The 17,617-nt window shown below is 34.0% G+C and overlaps 1 protein-coding gene across 3 annotated transcripts in view; it reads right to left on the bottom strand.

Moving 5' to 3' along the window:
• LOC150103156 (AP-1 complex subunit gamma-1-like) overlaps positions 1-17,617 on the bottom strand; it is a 418,791-nt gene that overhangs the window by 171,755 nt on the left and 229,419 nt on the right. For 2 of the 3 annotated variants that reach the window (XM_090398388.1, XM_090398391.1), the window contains exons 11-12: positions 17,413-17,442; positions 9,791-9,904 (exon numbers count right to left, since the gene is read on the bottom strand). In XM_090398388.1, the coding sequence (XP_090254514.1) occupies positions 9,791-9,904; positions 17,413-17,442 (144 nt within the window). The remainder of the gene's footprint in view (positions 1-9,790; positions 9,905-17,412; positions 17,443-17,617) is intronic. The other variant, XM_090398390.1, reaches the window with a different exon arrangement.

Genomic DNA, 17,617 nt, shown 5'->3' with positions numbered 1-17,617 from the left:
CAAGGGTTTCAGTTAAAGATGTCATTGTTGACAGTGATGTCGTTAACTGAAACAGTGATCTTGCTGTACTGATGTGAAAGTGGTCAAATATATCATTCAGAAAGTGTTACATACTGAACTAGAAAGCCAGGAATTATATCCACCAAGGAGAATACTAGGTTCAGTATCATGGTATCAACTGCTGGATGGGAAGGATATCAGCACTTCATGAGAAGAATAAAAACAAAGTTAAGTGATGCAATATCAGAATTCATAGAATAAACACTGTAGGAGTGAAATGGATATGTGAGCAAAAGAGATTATTGGTTAGATGACATGATCATCATCAAATTCCTGACATGTACCATCAAGGGGTATATAGGATATGATAGTACTACATGAAAAATTTACATCATTAACTTCCTATCTACAATTTTCCTCCAAATCAGTCTGTTACTTGTCAAGACCCAGACATTATCAGATCTTATATTTCTGTTGTCTAAGGCACTTTGTACTGTATCAATCCACCTATATCTTGGTCTTCCTCTGGGTTGTTTTCCTGCCAACCTGGCAGAGAACACTTGTTTTGCTAATCTTTCTTCGCCCATTCTGTTTGAGTGACCATACCACCTGAGATTAGCTCTGCTAACGCATTCCTGGATGCTGACAATGTCAAGTTCTTTCCTAATATCCTCGTTTTTAATATGATATTGCCATTGATGCCATCTGTTCACGCCTCTAATCTTTCTCAGGACTCTCATATCTGCGGTCTCTAGTCTTTGGGCAAGTGTTTTACTTCTGACCCAGCTCTCAGATCCATAAGTTAAAACCGGTTTGAACACTGTCTAGTATATAGCTAATTTAGTGTTCCGACTAATTTCTCTCTTATTCCATATGAATTTATTCAATTGACTTCCTACCATACCAGCTTTGTTGATTCTGTTGTCTATTTCCATATTTGATTTACCATCTTCACTAAAAATCGTGCCTAAGTAGCTGAAATGTTTTACTTGTTGCACAGGTTCTCCATTCACAACAGAGTTCACATTTTCAATGATTCTGCCTATTTTCATTGTCTTTGTCTTTTTATTACTGACCTCCATACCATATATGATCCATATAGATAATGAACAACAGAGGGGAAAATGTACATTCTTGTCTCACACCAGATTTAACATTAAACCATCTTCCTGTACTTTTTTCAATTCTAACTGCTGACTTGCAACTCAAATAAAGACTAAGTATTGCTTGATATAATGCTCCATTGACACCATATAACTGTAGCGTATTGAATAGCTTCTCTCTTGGCATATATCTATTACACCATTTTGTCGATATTTTCCAGATCGACAAAACTTAAATACAGATCTTTGTTATATTCCCATGCTTTCTCAGCTATTTGTTGTAAAGTGAAGATCTGATCCTGACAGCCTCTATTTGGCTTGAATCCAGCCTGTTCTTCACCAAGCTTTTCTTCCACAATTCTTCTCAACCGTTCCTCAAGTATACTGGCATAAATGTTGCCAGGAACACTCAGTAGGGAAATACTTCTGTAATTCTCACATTCAGCTTTATTTCCCTTTTTATATATGGGTACTATTAGAGCTCTACTCCAATCATCAGGAATTCGTCCCTCGGTCCAGGCTTTCTGAACTATGCAGTGCAGCCACTGTAAGACTTTTATACCACCTTACTTCAGTATTTCTGGTCGAATATCTTGTACTTCTGCTGTCTTTCCACATTTCAAGCCTTTGATGGTTTTTTCTACTTCAAGTATGTATTCCTGACCGTATCCCTGTTGAGTGTTTTTTACCACTGTGCTATCACTGCTTGTTTCATTTAGCAATTTTTCCAAGTAATTACTCCATACTTCAAGGATATCTTTTTCTCCCATTTTTTCATGTCACCTTTATCATCTCTAACTCCTATTAGAGCACTCTTTCCTCCATTTCTAAGTTTCTTCAACAACCTCCAGAATATCTTACCACCTTCTTGATAGGGGTGCTTAAGGGTCAAAGCTGTATAACTGAGAGGAGACCTCCACATAGTCTTTAAAGGAATGTGGAGAACCGACCAGGGCTTCTGACCTAATGTCCAATCCTCACGTTCTCATGGTGCACCCTGTTGGGTATCTACCTGGATACTGAACAAACGAGGATGGGCTGGCAATTTGGGATTTAGCCGACCAAATTGTATTTTTATTGGCTTAAACCAATATACAAAATGATGGTACACCATGACAAAAATAGAAGATGACATGAAAGGAATACCATGTGTAAAAGGATCATTGGTTATGAAAATTATAAGGACCAGACAAAGAGTTACACTGTGGTACAGAAAGCAAAGTTCATCATCATCAAATTCCTGCCATGAACCATCAAGAGGTGTACATGATATGACAGTACTACATGAAAGCAAAGTTAAAGTATAAAAAGACACTGGTTCTGAAGACTAAAGACAACAAAAAGAATTCCATCATTATGCTACGAGTAAAAGAAAATGTGAAAGAAGAATGCTACCGAATGCAAGTGATACATGAGTGGCAGATACAGAAGGAAATGTTCAACTAATGAATGTCCATTTTACTAAGAGCTATCAACCTGTTGTATGCAATATAAAGCTGAATATTACATCTACACTGGATGAAAAAAAACAAAAAACTCAGATGTATGAGAAGGAGGTACTAGTTGCACAAACTAAATAAGAATTTGGCAATAAGGACTGATAGAATATTGGCATGGATGCTAAGAGAGTGTCCAGCTGAACTGGCTGCAACTTTCACTTGTTGTTTGAGTTTCAATAAAGGGAAGATTCCACAGGTGTTGAATTTGCACCACCTATTGCAAAAAAGGTGGGGCAAGGACCAATGTGTCTAACTAAAAGTGTCTCTAAAGTGGTTGTGAAGATTTTGAAAAAGATGGTAAGAAATCACATACAGAAATAGGTTGAAAGAAAATCTATACTTCAATAAACAGCATGGGTTGCCTATAGAAAGGTCATATTTTATAATATGGTCGAGTTAAACTAGGAAAATGAATGGATACATCGTGATATTTTTGGACTTTTCTAAGGCTTTTGACAGGAACGTTGCATGACTTGAAGGATACGAGATTGGATTATGAACTATTAGCTTGGATGAGAGTATGGCTTACTGACTGGGAAGGATCTGACAGGAGACAAAACTGCTTGCTGATGATACAAAAATAAGCATGATAGATGAAGAATATGCAGCGTTTTTTGAATGATTTGAATAATTTGGAACTATGAGCATGTGAAAATGGCTATCAGTTGAATATTAGTAAATGTAAAGTTATGCAGTTCAGTATGATGAGCTATCCAATGATCTATTTATATTGATGAAATTATGCTAGGAGAGCTTAAGGGTCAAAGTTGTATAACTGAGAGGAGACCTCCACATAGCCTTTAAAGGAATGCAGAGAACAGACCAGGGCTTCTGACCTATGTCCAATCCTCACCTTCTCGTGGTGCACCCTGTTGGGTATCTACCCGAATACTGAACGAATGAGGATGGGCTGGCAATTTGGGATTTAGCTGATCAAATTGTATTCCTATTGGTTAAACCAAAATACAAAATGATGGTACAACGTGACAAAATTTCATGCCTTCTGGGGCATCACCCGGTTAAACAAGGCCCCCGTTGTTTTTGCCAGAGGAAACAGGGCGGACAGCGAAAAGTCAGCTACTGGAACAAATCTGAAAACACACCCCAACTCAACATCACCAGAGTTAAAGATCTGTACTATCAACATAAGAAGCCTGAATGGCAAAGAAATGGGGCTAGTGGAGGAATTAGATAAGTACCACATCGACATAATAGGGGTGACTGAAACAAAAAAGACAAAAACTGGTTAGATCTTTCTGAGCAATAAATACAAAACGTTATATTCAGGCAATGACAATCAAGGAAAAGAAGGAGTAGCCATAGTATTCAACACAAAATACGAGGCTCATCTTCTTGAATGGCAGACAGTGTCAAGTAGAGTGATTTGGGCAATAATAAAGAAAGAAAGATTATTGAAGAAAAAATGAAAGAGTTTGAGAACAGAAACCAAATCTTGGAGATTCAGTGGCAAGCCATGAAGAAAACCTTGATTAATTCAGCCAGAGAGGCATGTGGTGAGGTTGTCTCCAAGGATAGAAAAATCAGAACTCCATGGTGGACACAGGAAGTTAAAGAGGCAATGAAGGAAAAGAAGAAAGCATATCAAAAGTTCCTGGCAAATAATTCGGCTTTTGCTCTTAGAGAATAGAGAGACAAATGTAAGAAAGCTGAAAAGTGTGTAAAACTAGCTAAACAAAAGTCATGGGAGGACTTTGGCAAAAACATAGAAAATAAATATCAAGAAGGTGACAAAATATTCTGGAGGTTGTTGAAGAAGCTTAGGAATGGAGGAAAAAGTGCTGTAAAAGGAGTCAGAGATGATAAAGGTGACATGGAAATGGGAGAAAAGGAAATCTTTGAAGTATGAAGTAATTACTTTGAAAATTTCCTAAATGAAACAAGCAGTGATGACAGCATAGTGATAAAAACACTGACCAGGCATTCAGTCAGGAATACATATCCATACTTGAAGTAGAAAAAGCCATCAAAGGCTTGAAATATGGAAAGGCAGCAGGGGTAGATGATATTCAACCAGAAATGCTGAAGTATGGTGGTATAAAAGTCTTACAGTGGCTGCAATGCATAGTTCAGAAAGCCTGGACAGAGGGACGAATTCCTGATGATTGGAGTAGAGCTCTCATAGTACCCATATATAAAAAGTGATATAAAACTGAATGTGAGAATTATAGAGGCACATCCCTTCTGAGTGTTCCTGGTAAGATATATGCAAGTATACTTGAGAAATAGTTGAGAAGAATTGTGGAAGAAAAGCATGGTGAAGAACAAGCTGGATTCAGGTCAAATAGAGGCTGTCAGGATCAGATCTTCACTTTACAACAAATAGTCGAGAAAGCATGGGAATATAACAAAGATCTGTATTTAAGTTTTGTCGATTTGGAAAAGGCATATGGCAAGGTGCCAAGAGAGAAGCTATTCAATACACTACAGTTATATGGTGTTAATGGAGCATTATATCAGGCAATACTTAGTCTTTATTTGAATTGTAAGTCAGCAGTTAGAATGGAAGGAAGTACAGGAAGATGGTTTAATGTTAAATCTGGTGTGAGACAAGAATGTACATTTTCCCCTCTGTTGTTCATTATCTATATGGATCACATTATGAAGGAAAGTGGTATTAAACATGATATCAAAGTTGGAGATGTTAATGTCAGCTCTTTGCTTTATGCGGACGATGTTATACTTCTAAATAAATCCGCTACAAGTCTGCAAGATTCTCTGACTAAATTGAATAACTGCTGTAATAGATATGGTATGGAGGTCAGTAATAAAAAGACAAAAACAATGAAAATAGGCAGAATCATTGAAAATGTGAACTCTGTTGTGAATGGAGAACCTGTGGAACAAGTAAAACATTTCAGCTACTTAGGCACGATTTTTAGTGAAGATGGTAAATCAAATATGAAAATAGACAACAGAATCAACAAAGCTGGTATGGTGGGAAGTCAATTGAATAAATTCATATGGAATAAGAGAGAAATTAGTTGGAACACTAAATTAGCTGTATACAAGACAGTGTTCAAACCAGTTTTAACTTATGGATCTGAGAGCTGTGTCAGAAGTAAAACACTTGACCAAAGACTAGAGACCGCAGCTATGAGAGTCCTGAGAAAGATTAGAGGCGTGAACAGATGGCAATCAAAGGCAATATCATATTAAAAACTAAAAACGAGAATATTAGGAAAGAACTTGACATTGTCAGCATCCAGGAATGCAATGACCATACCACCTGAGCTAATCTCAGGTGGTATGGTCACTTAAACAGAATGGGCATGGAAAGATTAGCAAAACAAGTGTTCTCTGCCAAGTTGGCAGGAAAACGACCCAGAGGAAGACCAAGATATAGGCGGATTGATACGGTACAAAGTGCCTTAGATGATAGAAATATAAGATCTGGTAATGTTGGAGTCTTGACAAGTAACAGACTGATTTGGAGGAAAATTGTAGATAGGAAGTTAGTAATGATGTAAATTTTTTATGTAGTACTATCATATCCTGTACACCCCTTGAGGGTACATGGCAGGAATTTGATGATGATGATGATAAATCTGCTACAAGTCTGCAAGATTCCCTGACTAAAGTGAATAACTGTTGTAATAGATATGGTGTGAAGGTCAGCATTAAAAAAATAAAGACAATGAAAATAGACAGAAACATTGAAAATATCAACTGCATTATGAAATGGAGAACCTGTAGAACAAGTAAAACATTTCAGCTACTTAGGCACGATTTTTAGTGAAGATGGTAAATTAAATATGGGAATAGACAACTAAATCAACAAAGCTGGTATGGTAGTTAGTCAACTGAATAAAGTTATATTGAATTACAGAGGAATCAGCCAAAACACTAAATTAGCTGTATACAAGGTAGTATTCAAACCAATTTTAACTTATGGATCTGAGAGCTGGGTCAGAAATAAAACAATTGACTAAAGACTAGAGACCTCAGGTATGAGAGTCCTGAGATAGATTAAGGGCATGAATAGATGGCATCAATGGCAATATCATATTAAAACGAAGATATTAGAAAGGAACTTGATATTGTCAGCATCCAGGAATGCGTTAGCAGAGTTAATCTCAGATAATATGGTCACTGAAACAGAATGGGAGAGGAAAGATTAGCAAAACAAGTGTTCTCTGCCAGGTTGGCAGTAAAAAGTTCCAGAGGAAGACCAAGATATAGGTGAATTGATACAGTAGAAGATAGAAATATAAGACTGATAATGTTGGAGTATTGACAGATAATAGACTTATTTGGAGGAAAATTGTAGGTAGGGAGTTAGTCATGATGTAATTTTTCATGTAGTACTATCATATCCTGCACACCCCTTGAGGGTATATATCAGGAATTTGATGATGATGATGGAATTATGCTAGAAGAAGTGATCAGGCTATTAGTGGATCAGAAATTGAAGTTTAAGAGTCATACAGTAAGAATGCAAATATGACTCACAGGATGACTGCAACGTTGATGCAAACATTGCCATACAAAAATAAGAGGTTATTTTGATTGAGCCATTTCTGGCCTACTGTGCACCGATTTGGTCTTCTAGTTTCCGAAATGATGCAATACACTGAAAAAAGTACTAGCAAACAGGGGTTCAGTGGAGTAATATGATAGAGACCTACGAACTCCTGAAAGGGTCATATAAGATGGAATTTTTTATTTCAAGGAGAGTGAAGAGAATAAACTCAGTGGAAACTCATAATCTATGCACTCAAGAAAGGGATGATTTTTCTCAGCATAATTTGTCACATAGAGCAGTGCATGATTGTAATGGCTTGCCTTTAGATGTAGTGAGTGCAGGTAATGTGAATGAATTCAAGGAATGGTATGACAGCTGATGTGCATGATATGCAGCATTCCTTGATGAGTCCCTGACTCCATGAATGTCTTTGGTAATAATAATGATTACATTTAATCTGTTTAAGTTAGTTATGATATGCATTAACTAAAGAACAACTGAAACATTTCAGTGCATACCCACAGCTTAAACTCCAAATAAGTTTAACTGGAAATTGAATAAAACAGGTTCCTTCCTCTTTTTTTTTTATGTATTAATTTCAATCTCTAACCAAAAGAGATTAACATCTGCAGTATGCTGAAAAAATTATAACAAGCAGACTTGAATGTTGCTTCTCACCATCACATCCAGAAACAAGATATTAAAACCTTTTAAGATGTAGCTTATGCATATCAAGTGATGAAAACAAGAACTGATTTACTTAAGAGAATCATAAAAAACTAGTTAAGTAAAACATTAGTCAATGACATCTTACTAAAGGCTTAGTGAAATCTCAGTTACAAAAAATAACTAAAAAGATGCTCTGATTATTGTTCATTAAAAATTATAAAACAGCCAAGGTTCTAGAATGGCATAACCTGAAAGTGGCATTTACAGGACCCCCCCCCCCCTCCCATTTTGGATTATATTTGTATCCCCAGGTCTAGATCAAAAACTTCTCTTCTTTAGTCAACTTATACATCTAGCCTATCCTGAATCAAGTGCATCACATCTACAGCCTCCTCAACTTTCAGAACACAGTGTCTTCTTCTTCCATTCAAGACTATCTTTCACTTGTACATTTCTGAACACTATATAAATCCCAAATCCATACAACCTCCCTAAAAATGCTTTATCTGGTTATATAGAAATATCAATGGGACTTCTATGGTTATCTGACACACACACATATACCACTGTAAATAACCACAGCAATCAAAATGTTAAATATTTGTTTTATGTAAAAAATCTTCATCTTCACAGTGTGGGTGAAGAGTAACAAATTTGAATACAATTAAAGTGAAAATCACACATTAAAATGTAACCTTTTTAACATATACAAGAATAAGTTGCTAGAACTCTGGTTATATAGAAATATCAATGGGACTTCTATGGTTATCTGACACACACACACATATACCACTGTAAATAACCACAGCAATCAAAATGTTAAATATTTGTTTTATGTAAAAAATCTTCATCTTCACAGTGTGGGTGAAGAGTAACAAATTTGAATACAATTAAAGTGAAAATCACACATTAAAATGTAACCTTTTTAACATATACAAGAATAAGTTGCTAGAACACACCTGTGTTCTAGCTGAAACACCCGTGAACTGACACTGATAGTCAGGAATACTTAAGACAATCCATCCAGCCATAGGTCTGAATTGTCAGCTATGCTGGTCCCAACCTGGATAAAAATGGGGGGGGGGGGGAGAGTTGAGGTCGTGTTGTACCTCCTGGTAAAAGGAGCTCACAGCCGTTGAATCACCATATTAAATGAATGAAAAAAAAAGTTGCTAGAATAAACCTATTGAGAATTTTTTTTTTTTTAATATCATACACTTAAGAATAACAGCACTGTAGTACAGCTTCACTACCTTCTTTGAATGTTCATATTTATAAATATGCATCCCATGACTAGTGCCAATTCTATGTCAAGCTGATCTCAATTTATGAGGTTTAATAAGTTGAATATGGCTCTGATGTTCTGAAATATGCCTTTTCAACTGACCTTTCTGTCTGATGATAATAAAGTCAGTCATCCTTATTCTGCATGTCAGCATCCTTTGCATCACTACCATAATCCATTGTGATATCCTCACAATTTTAGTAATGGCTATCCTAAATTTTAGGCCCTTATTCAACATTGCCCAGATCCCTCCATCTCCTTCACATCCCATTGCTACTTCCTAAATTTTACAACCCTATACTTTTCAACATTAAACTTGTGGCAACTCCATCCACTCTGTCCACTTGCCCAGTCCATTTATGTCCTGTTATAAAGCCACATCAATTCTACTCCTTATAGTTCTTTCCAACCTTGCATCATCTGCAAACAACTGTGCATCTCCATTCGAACCCTTTCCAATATCATTAACATACAAGTAAAACATTAAAGGTCCCAAAATAGATCCTTGGGGCACATCACTAGTGACTCTTTCTTCTTGGATATTGCACTCCAAATACAACTTCTTGGTACCTATCAGACAACCAGTTTCTAATATAATGCAAATAATCTATTATCTAATCCCATCCATTTCAATTTAATTACCCACATGTATGTTATTATCAGCACTAGTTTGAATATCCATTGAAAAATTAAAAATTCAATATTTTAATTTCTCCTAATTACACACAGCTAACTCAGTTATACAACTTACTTGCGTATTGATACATCTGGATCTTTAAGGCAGTCTACGATTGTACTTCGATGCCTTTGAACAGCATTATAATCTGCATGAACAGTTTTTAACAGTGTATTCAATGCTACATATCTGCAGGAAAAAGTAAAAAATTCTTCAGAACTGATCATTCCATAACTATTGCACAAGTTCTATAAAAACTCAAATTATGAAATACAGCAACACAATATATAAACACAGCATGTTGTAACATGCATAGCATTTCCCAATGTACTACATAACAGCATGCCCAAATACATTTTTTTTTTATTAAAAAAGTCAGCAGAGCAAAGATAAATAGCAACTCATGATACAGAAAATAAAATATATCTATATTAAATAAAGATACTCCTGAATTGTGAAAAAAAGATTAAAAAAATTAGATACCTTTATTATTTCTTATCCTTCATTACAATTAAAACTTTAAGAAACTAGCAGCATTTTACTTCTTGAGTACTTGTATTCTATTCACTTTCACACATAATTAAATCTAAACAAAACAATAAAAGAGGAAACACCTTTAACTTTAGATATGATGATTGACTAAAAATAAAGGATACTAAAAATTCAGTTCCCATTCCCAACAACTGCATGAGATAATTCTCAAATATAATAATTAGTTGAGTGTAATATATAAATATGAAGACAACTAAGTACACTGTTCCAATGCACAAGTATAATTACTGCTAACAGGGAATAAATGTGCACACAAACTAACAGCATGTAAAAGAGCTAGTGAAAACACTATGACAATGATTATAAATAAAAATCAAAAAGAAATAACAGAAATATGATGAAATATATAATTATGCTCTCCATACCAAAAATGACTGTACCATCAAAGAAAATTTATTACTAAAGTCTATGTAAAGTTACAAATAAACATTATTACTTAGATCCTCAATAACTTTCTAGATAGCTGCACATGAATGAATTATAACTAAGAAAATTAATGTGAACTGAACCAAAAAAAATAACAATAAAATAAATAAATTTTAAAAAATCAGTCATTTAAAATGCAAACCTTTTTGAATCAAGAAGTGAAAAAAAAATCTTAGTATTAAGAGAATATATACTAGGTGAATGTCAAACTTTTCAATTAATTCAGAACAAAAAACATTCTGACTGCACACTAAAGAAAATAAATTATGACACAACTGTCATAAAAATTATTATTATATAGACACCTCCATGGAGTCCAAAGACTCGTTGTAGGAGATCCAATCTATCCACACTATCATACCTCTACTTGAACCCATTAACAGAAAAAGCACTCACAACTGACTGTGGCAACCCATTCCACTCATTCACCACTCTCCAAGCAAAAATTCTAGTCCTCACACCTCTACTGACCACACCTTTATTCAACTTCCAGGAATAACCCCTTGTTCTGGTCTTTCTCTAGCCAAGTGCTGAAACATTTCCCATGCATCTATCCTAATAAAATCCTTTAAGAAACTTAAATGTTTCTATCATATCCCCTCTTTTTCTCTTATCAACCAATTTCTGCAATCCACACATTTTCAAATCTATTCTCATAGGGAACATTCAACAGGTCACTCACCACCTTGGTCACTTGCCTCTGAATCCTCTCCACTGCTTCCTCATACCCAAGAAACCCAGGGTAGTGGTTCTTAACCTTTTAGTAGTCGTGCTCCCTAAGTATCCTAAAATATTTTCTCAACCCCCTAGTTTGTAGTAACATAATAATAATAATAATTAAACTTTTGTTTTTAAATAGTGGTTTTATGTACCGATTATAATGACAAAAAAAAAAAAAAAAAAAATCAGAAAACAGAAATCAACTTTACTTAAATGTATTTTAATGAGATCTCTGTTGAAGCATTTGTCTATTCAATGCTATTCGCATGGAGGAGTCTATTCGGAGTCGATTTCATTGTTTCATTTTAATATTTATCATTGTGGAAAATCCCTTTTCACACAAATATGTAGAAACAAAAAGCCATAAATTTTGAATGGCAATGGTAAATAGGTGCGGATATTCCCTCCAGATGTGTATCCAAAATTGGACCAAACTTTTCTTCTTGGAAACTGAAATCAGACTTAAATCCTCTGCCAATTCCAGTAGTGTGTCACCATCCGTTGGTGATAATTTTGTATTTTCACAGTTATTATATGGATCTTGAATCCACAATTTTCTACAATCAAGTTCATAATTTGGAAAACATTTATCAAACTTTTCAATTAATCTCTGGAGATGACATAATTAAAGAATTTACATGTAGTTTATGAAATTTAAATATGAAGACTGAAATCATTTGCAAATAGTTTGGAAACATTACAAAAATATCTGAATATACTCTTAGAATCCATCTATGCAGTTTTATTTTCATTGCCTCTATTTTATCTAGCATAGTGAAAATTATTAGACTGGTTTTCTTGTAAAGATAAATTTAGCTGATTTAGAATACAGAAAATATCTGCCAAATATGAAAGTTTTGCAATCCAAGTGGGACCACAAAACAAATGAAGAAATCTTACAATCCCTGAAAATAAAACCAATTAATTACTACATAAGACAGTATAAACAAAAATGGCTCAAACATTTAAATCGAATGGACAACAACAACAGACTACCAAAAACATTATACAGATACAAAATAAGTGGAAAAAGAAGAATTGGAAGACAAAGAAAGAGATGGCATGAGACCGGAACAGGCCATTTGGCCTAAATTCCATGTTAGGAAGAAGAAGAAGAAATAAATGGCCAGACTAGATTTTTATCATTCAAAAATATTTTGACTTACGTTTTTAATTAAACAAGCAAGAATTTTCTCTCTCGACAGCCATCTAGTTTCTGTATGAAGTAGAAACGATGTATGATCAGCACCAACTTCTTCACAAAGAGCAGAAAACAGTCTTGAATTAAGAGCATTTTCTTTTATAAAATTTATAACTTTCACAGCAAACCATCGTTACTTCGTGTAATTCCAGACTCATTTCTTTAGAAGCTGTTCTCTGTGTATGAAACAACTAGTAGCCATTATATTAATATGGTAAATAGGTGCGGATATTTGCAATTTGTTTTATTCGAGAGACAACACCGATATGATGACCTGTCATAGCAGCTGCACCATCTGTATACATTCGGACACAGTTTTGCCACTCTAAGTCATTGAATGTGAAAAATAAATTTATTTTGTTAAATATACTTTCACTAGTTGTATCAGTTTCTAATTCTAAACAAAACTTCTTCAAATATATCTTCTTTATTATGATCAATATATTGCACATATTCCAAACAGATACTCTTGTTGAAAACATCAGTTGATTCATCTATTTAGTGAAAAATCACAGAATTTTTAACAGAATTAACTACTCTTGGAGATCGTCTGCAATCAGTGTAGTTCTATGACAAATATCTATCAACATAGATATTTCTTTGATTTTATTAATCTCTGATATCCCAAACAGTTCCTAGCAAATATTAATCATGCATGGCTTCAATAAACTTTCACCTATCTTTACTAATTGCCCTCTTAGTTTATTTGGTTTCAGAATTCCTTTGAGAGGACTACACTGCAAACAACACATTGTGGTTTTTGAATTTTGTCCATTTCTACACTAATAAATCTGAATTTTATAACTTATATCATATTTCCTTTGTTTACTTTTACTTTTTTTTTTACTTTTATAACTGGCATTACTGTCTGTTTCACATCATCCGTGGAATTATCCCTACTTTCACGTGTTCTTTTTGAACTACCAGGTGTACTTATATTTAGGAAATCAAATAATGTCCTTTTATTTGCTCATCTTATAAGTGGGTAAATTTTAAGAAATAACAAATCAGTATTACAGTACTGAAAGTTTTGAAAAGTAATTGCACTCAAGTAGTACTTAACAATGTTAAGTTCTATGAATTCGTATTAGTATTGTTTAAAACTTCAAAGAAACACTTCTATCGCATGTTCACACATCCAGTAGGCAGATGTCACAACTTTCAGTGTTGCCAGCAGCGAAAAGTCAACTTGTAACGCCACCACAAAGAAACTACTGCATTAAACTGCATAATACAAAATGATACAAGTTTGAAACAACATAAAATAAAGAGCAAAATATAATTATTTTAACAAATTTCAAAATTTTAAAAACATTCTATAAATCCTTACCTGCAGTTAAGAATCCCTGACCCAGGGGACCAGATTTAAGCACAGTAATCCAGATGTGGGCATAGTTAATGTGTTCTTCACTAGCCAAGTAATCTTATGTGCTACCTCAGCAACCTTAGCAATATGTCCTCTAAACTTTAAGCTGTTAAGCATGAAATAGCTTCATCTATTTCATGGAGTACAGTGCCATCAATGTGATACACAGCTTGTAATATATTTATTCTAAAATTACATTTATTGACATTAAACTGACACCTATTAACTTTTGCCCATACTGTAAGCCTATTTAAATCATCCTGCAAGCTCTCCACATTATCTTCATTAAGTATTACTCTACCTAATTTTGCATCATCAGAAAACAAGTGAATATTTCCTTTCAGATTATTTCCTATATCGGTCCCAGCACTGAACCTTGTGCACACCACTAGTCACCTCTTTTTGCCTCAATTCTGCCCCTCCATATACAACTTTTTGATATTTGTCCAGCAGTAACCCTCTTATCCACTTAAGAAGTGTCATATCCATCCCCATTTGTTAACAGTTCCATGTAGTATTCTGTCCAATGCCTTTACAAAATCCAGCAATATCATTGTGTAGCCATTTCCTTTATCCAACTCAGCTGTTACTCTATTATAAAAAGTTAGTAAATTACTAAGGCATAACCAACCTTTCACAAAGCCATGTATGCCCTCATACAGTATCATATTTTTATCTATCCATTCTTGAATTCTTTTCATGACCAACTATTCTAGTACTTTTAACCATCACGCCTGAGATTCTGATTGGTCTATAATTTGCTATTGTAGTCTTAAAACCTCCCTTAAGCAAAGGAATAATTTTGTCCTCTTTTCACTCCCTAACAATTCTACCAGAGCTGAGACTTGAATTAAACAGCTTAGTCAAAGGCATTGCCAGTTCCCTTGCACATTCTCACAAAACCCTAGCTGATATCCCATCTAATCCCACAGCAGTATTTACATTGAGATTCTGCACTATCCTAAGAACCTTCAATTCATCTACCTCTATTCCCACATTAGTGTTTGTCACACAAGTTAAAGCAGTAACCTCACTAGGATGATATACCTTTGTAAAGTGGTCACTCAGTAACTCAATTATTTTACATTAATCTTCCTCTTACTTGCCACATAACGAAAAATGAAATACAGCTAAAAAAAAAACTAGTTTAAGATTCCTAAATCTGGATCTCTCATTAATTAAGTTGAGAGAGAGAGAAAACAAACTGAATCATAATGCAAGATGAATCATAAGATTACTGCTAATGTTTAAAGTGAACAATAATTCACCATTCAAAAACAAATAAGCAGTCCAGATCAGCATATTCCCTCTGAGATGCTCATCTGAGTAGAAAGTGTATAGAGAAATTAATTTCATGTCAATAATGAGGTAATTTTCAATATTGATTTGCAGGTGGATAACCCTTTTAAATAAAATAAAGGGGTTTAGCCAATTTTGCTCCAGCACCACTGCATTTCATCACTATTTGAGATAATAAAGTACCATACAGGAAGATGATGTTAACCATCAAAACAAATGGAAATCACAAGGAGACAGCCTCACTTAGGAAATGAGAGATTTAGAAATGACCGGTAATGCCCTGTGGTTAAAGAGACTCACTGAAGCACATTGCAGAGTTCATAGTTTCTTGAATAGATAATTCATCACGGATATTTGAATTGATAACTTTTTTTTTTTACATCTTCATATCGACACACTATTCAATATTTTCACTTGTATTTCCTGTTCATAAAAGTCAATTTGAGAAGGAGGAGGTGAAATATTTCCAAGAAATTATTTTGGTCGATATGAATGGGACAGGATATCACTTGAAATACAAATATAGAATTTCTTTATAAAATTTTTAAGAATTATTATTTTTAAAAAAAAATTCAACGTTATTTCCTTGAAACTGCTTATTAATTACTATGATCTTGGTCCTATCATAAGAATAACAGAAATCAGTGAAATTTAAGGTAATTTACTGTTTAAGCAAATTCAAATACATTTTCACACATGCCATTAAAAATAATAAAATGCTTACTAGTTCCTTCCAGTTTGAACATGGGGTTTCTTTAATGTCATGTATTACACTCTTTGGGTAAAGGGGAGAAAAAATGTGGAGAATCAATGGAAAATTTTGACAATAATGAAATGAGGCTATACATTATGGAACTGTCAACATATCCTTTAGTCTAAAGCAATTCTTGGGCATTTTTGAAGTGATTCAAAATGCCCAAGAATTCCATGATATTCCAGAGATCCATGATATTCATCAGGGATCATTTTGAAAAAAAAAAAAAAAAAAGTTGATTATGCTAAGCAGGATGTGAAATAAACTCTGCTTTTTTGTTTCTCAAAAATGACAAGACATACAGTAAAACATGCTACATGATTCAACAGGCCATACAACTTTCTCCCAGAGACAATTTACTGTGCACATTGCCAATTTCATTGCAGTTATCTCAGAAGATTTAAGCATTTATTCTGGTGATTTAGGTAGAAATGGACTGCTCCACTACCAAAAGTGAATTCCTAAGCAATAGTTCTGGCCAGCCTTATTGGCCAAGTGGTTAGCATATACACTCTTCAAGACTACAGGGTTATATCCCAGTCTGAACAGGAATGATTTGTGAATCACCACCTGCCTTTGTTAAAAATAAAGTGCCATCAACCAACACAGGACCACTGCTTACTGAAGACAAAGAGGCTTCAAAAATTCATTTGGTCTTTAGAGCAGGATTTCTGAAATAACTATTAAATCATCCACAGTACTATTATTAATGTACTATAGCAGCTTTCATGGGCAGGATTCATAAAATTCCCGTCTTTATGCTTCAGCTTCCTTGTCTCATGTTACTGTTGATTTTCCTTGTTCACAGGATTTTCAACTTTTTTTTTTTCATTTAGTCTAAATAGGTAGATTATACCTTCTTAATGACAATGATACTTGCAATTTACTAATTACTAATTCTAGTATAGAAAGATGATTCTCCAGGTTTTTTTTTTTTTTTTTTTTTTTTTTTTTTTTTTTTTTTTTTGTCCAAGGTAAATAATAAAAGAACAAAAATAGTCAATATCTAAATTTAAAAATATAGTACACTTAAATTATTTAAAACAAATATAACACTTATAACACCAACAAATATATCTTGATTAACCAGTGAACATGAATTTCTGAAATCTGGATAATACTGAGAGATCATGCAACATGGATAGCTAAGCATTTCAGCAAAAACTCATTCACAAAACACATTTTCTCTCAATTCTTACAAATAACTGTTTACACTAAAGCAATGCTGCATGCTCTTCTCTTGATTCTTAGAAATAACTGTTTACATTAAAGCATTGCTGCATGCTCATCATTTTCCAAAAACTTTAAATTTTAGATGAAAATATTCAGTATTATTTCAGTATACTGGAGAACAGAAGTGTCTGAACTTGGAAACATACCGTGTAGAGGCAAAAGATGCTGAGACTGGTCTGGAATAAGAGATAATCATCTTTACCTTCTAATTTAATCAAATACATCACTGAATTAAATATACTTGATTTCTAATTCAAAAATTAGGATATGTTTCAAACATGAATCTTTATTAACTTCAAAGCTTTCCAATCCAAACTTATGAAACTGTGGTAAAGATTTATGAGAAATTAC

This window comes from Typopeltis vanoorti, chromosome 9 (genome assembly GCF_054136105.1).
Source record: "Typopeltis vanoorti isolate ZY-2024b chromosome 9, IOZ_Tvanoo_1.0, whole genome shotgun sequence".
Classification (NCBI taxonomy): Eukaryota; Metazoa; Arthropoda; class Arachnida; order Uropygi; family Thelyphonidae; genus Typopeltis; species Typopeltis vanoorti.
Note: the sequence above shows the minus strand (reverse complement) of the source record. Positions and strands in the feature narration are given on the sequence as shown.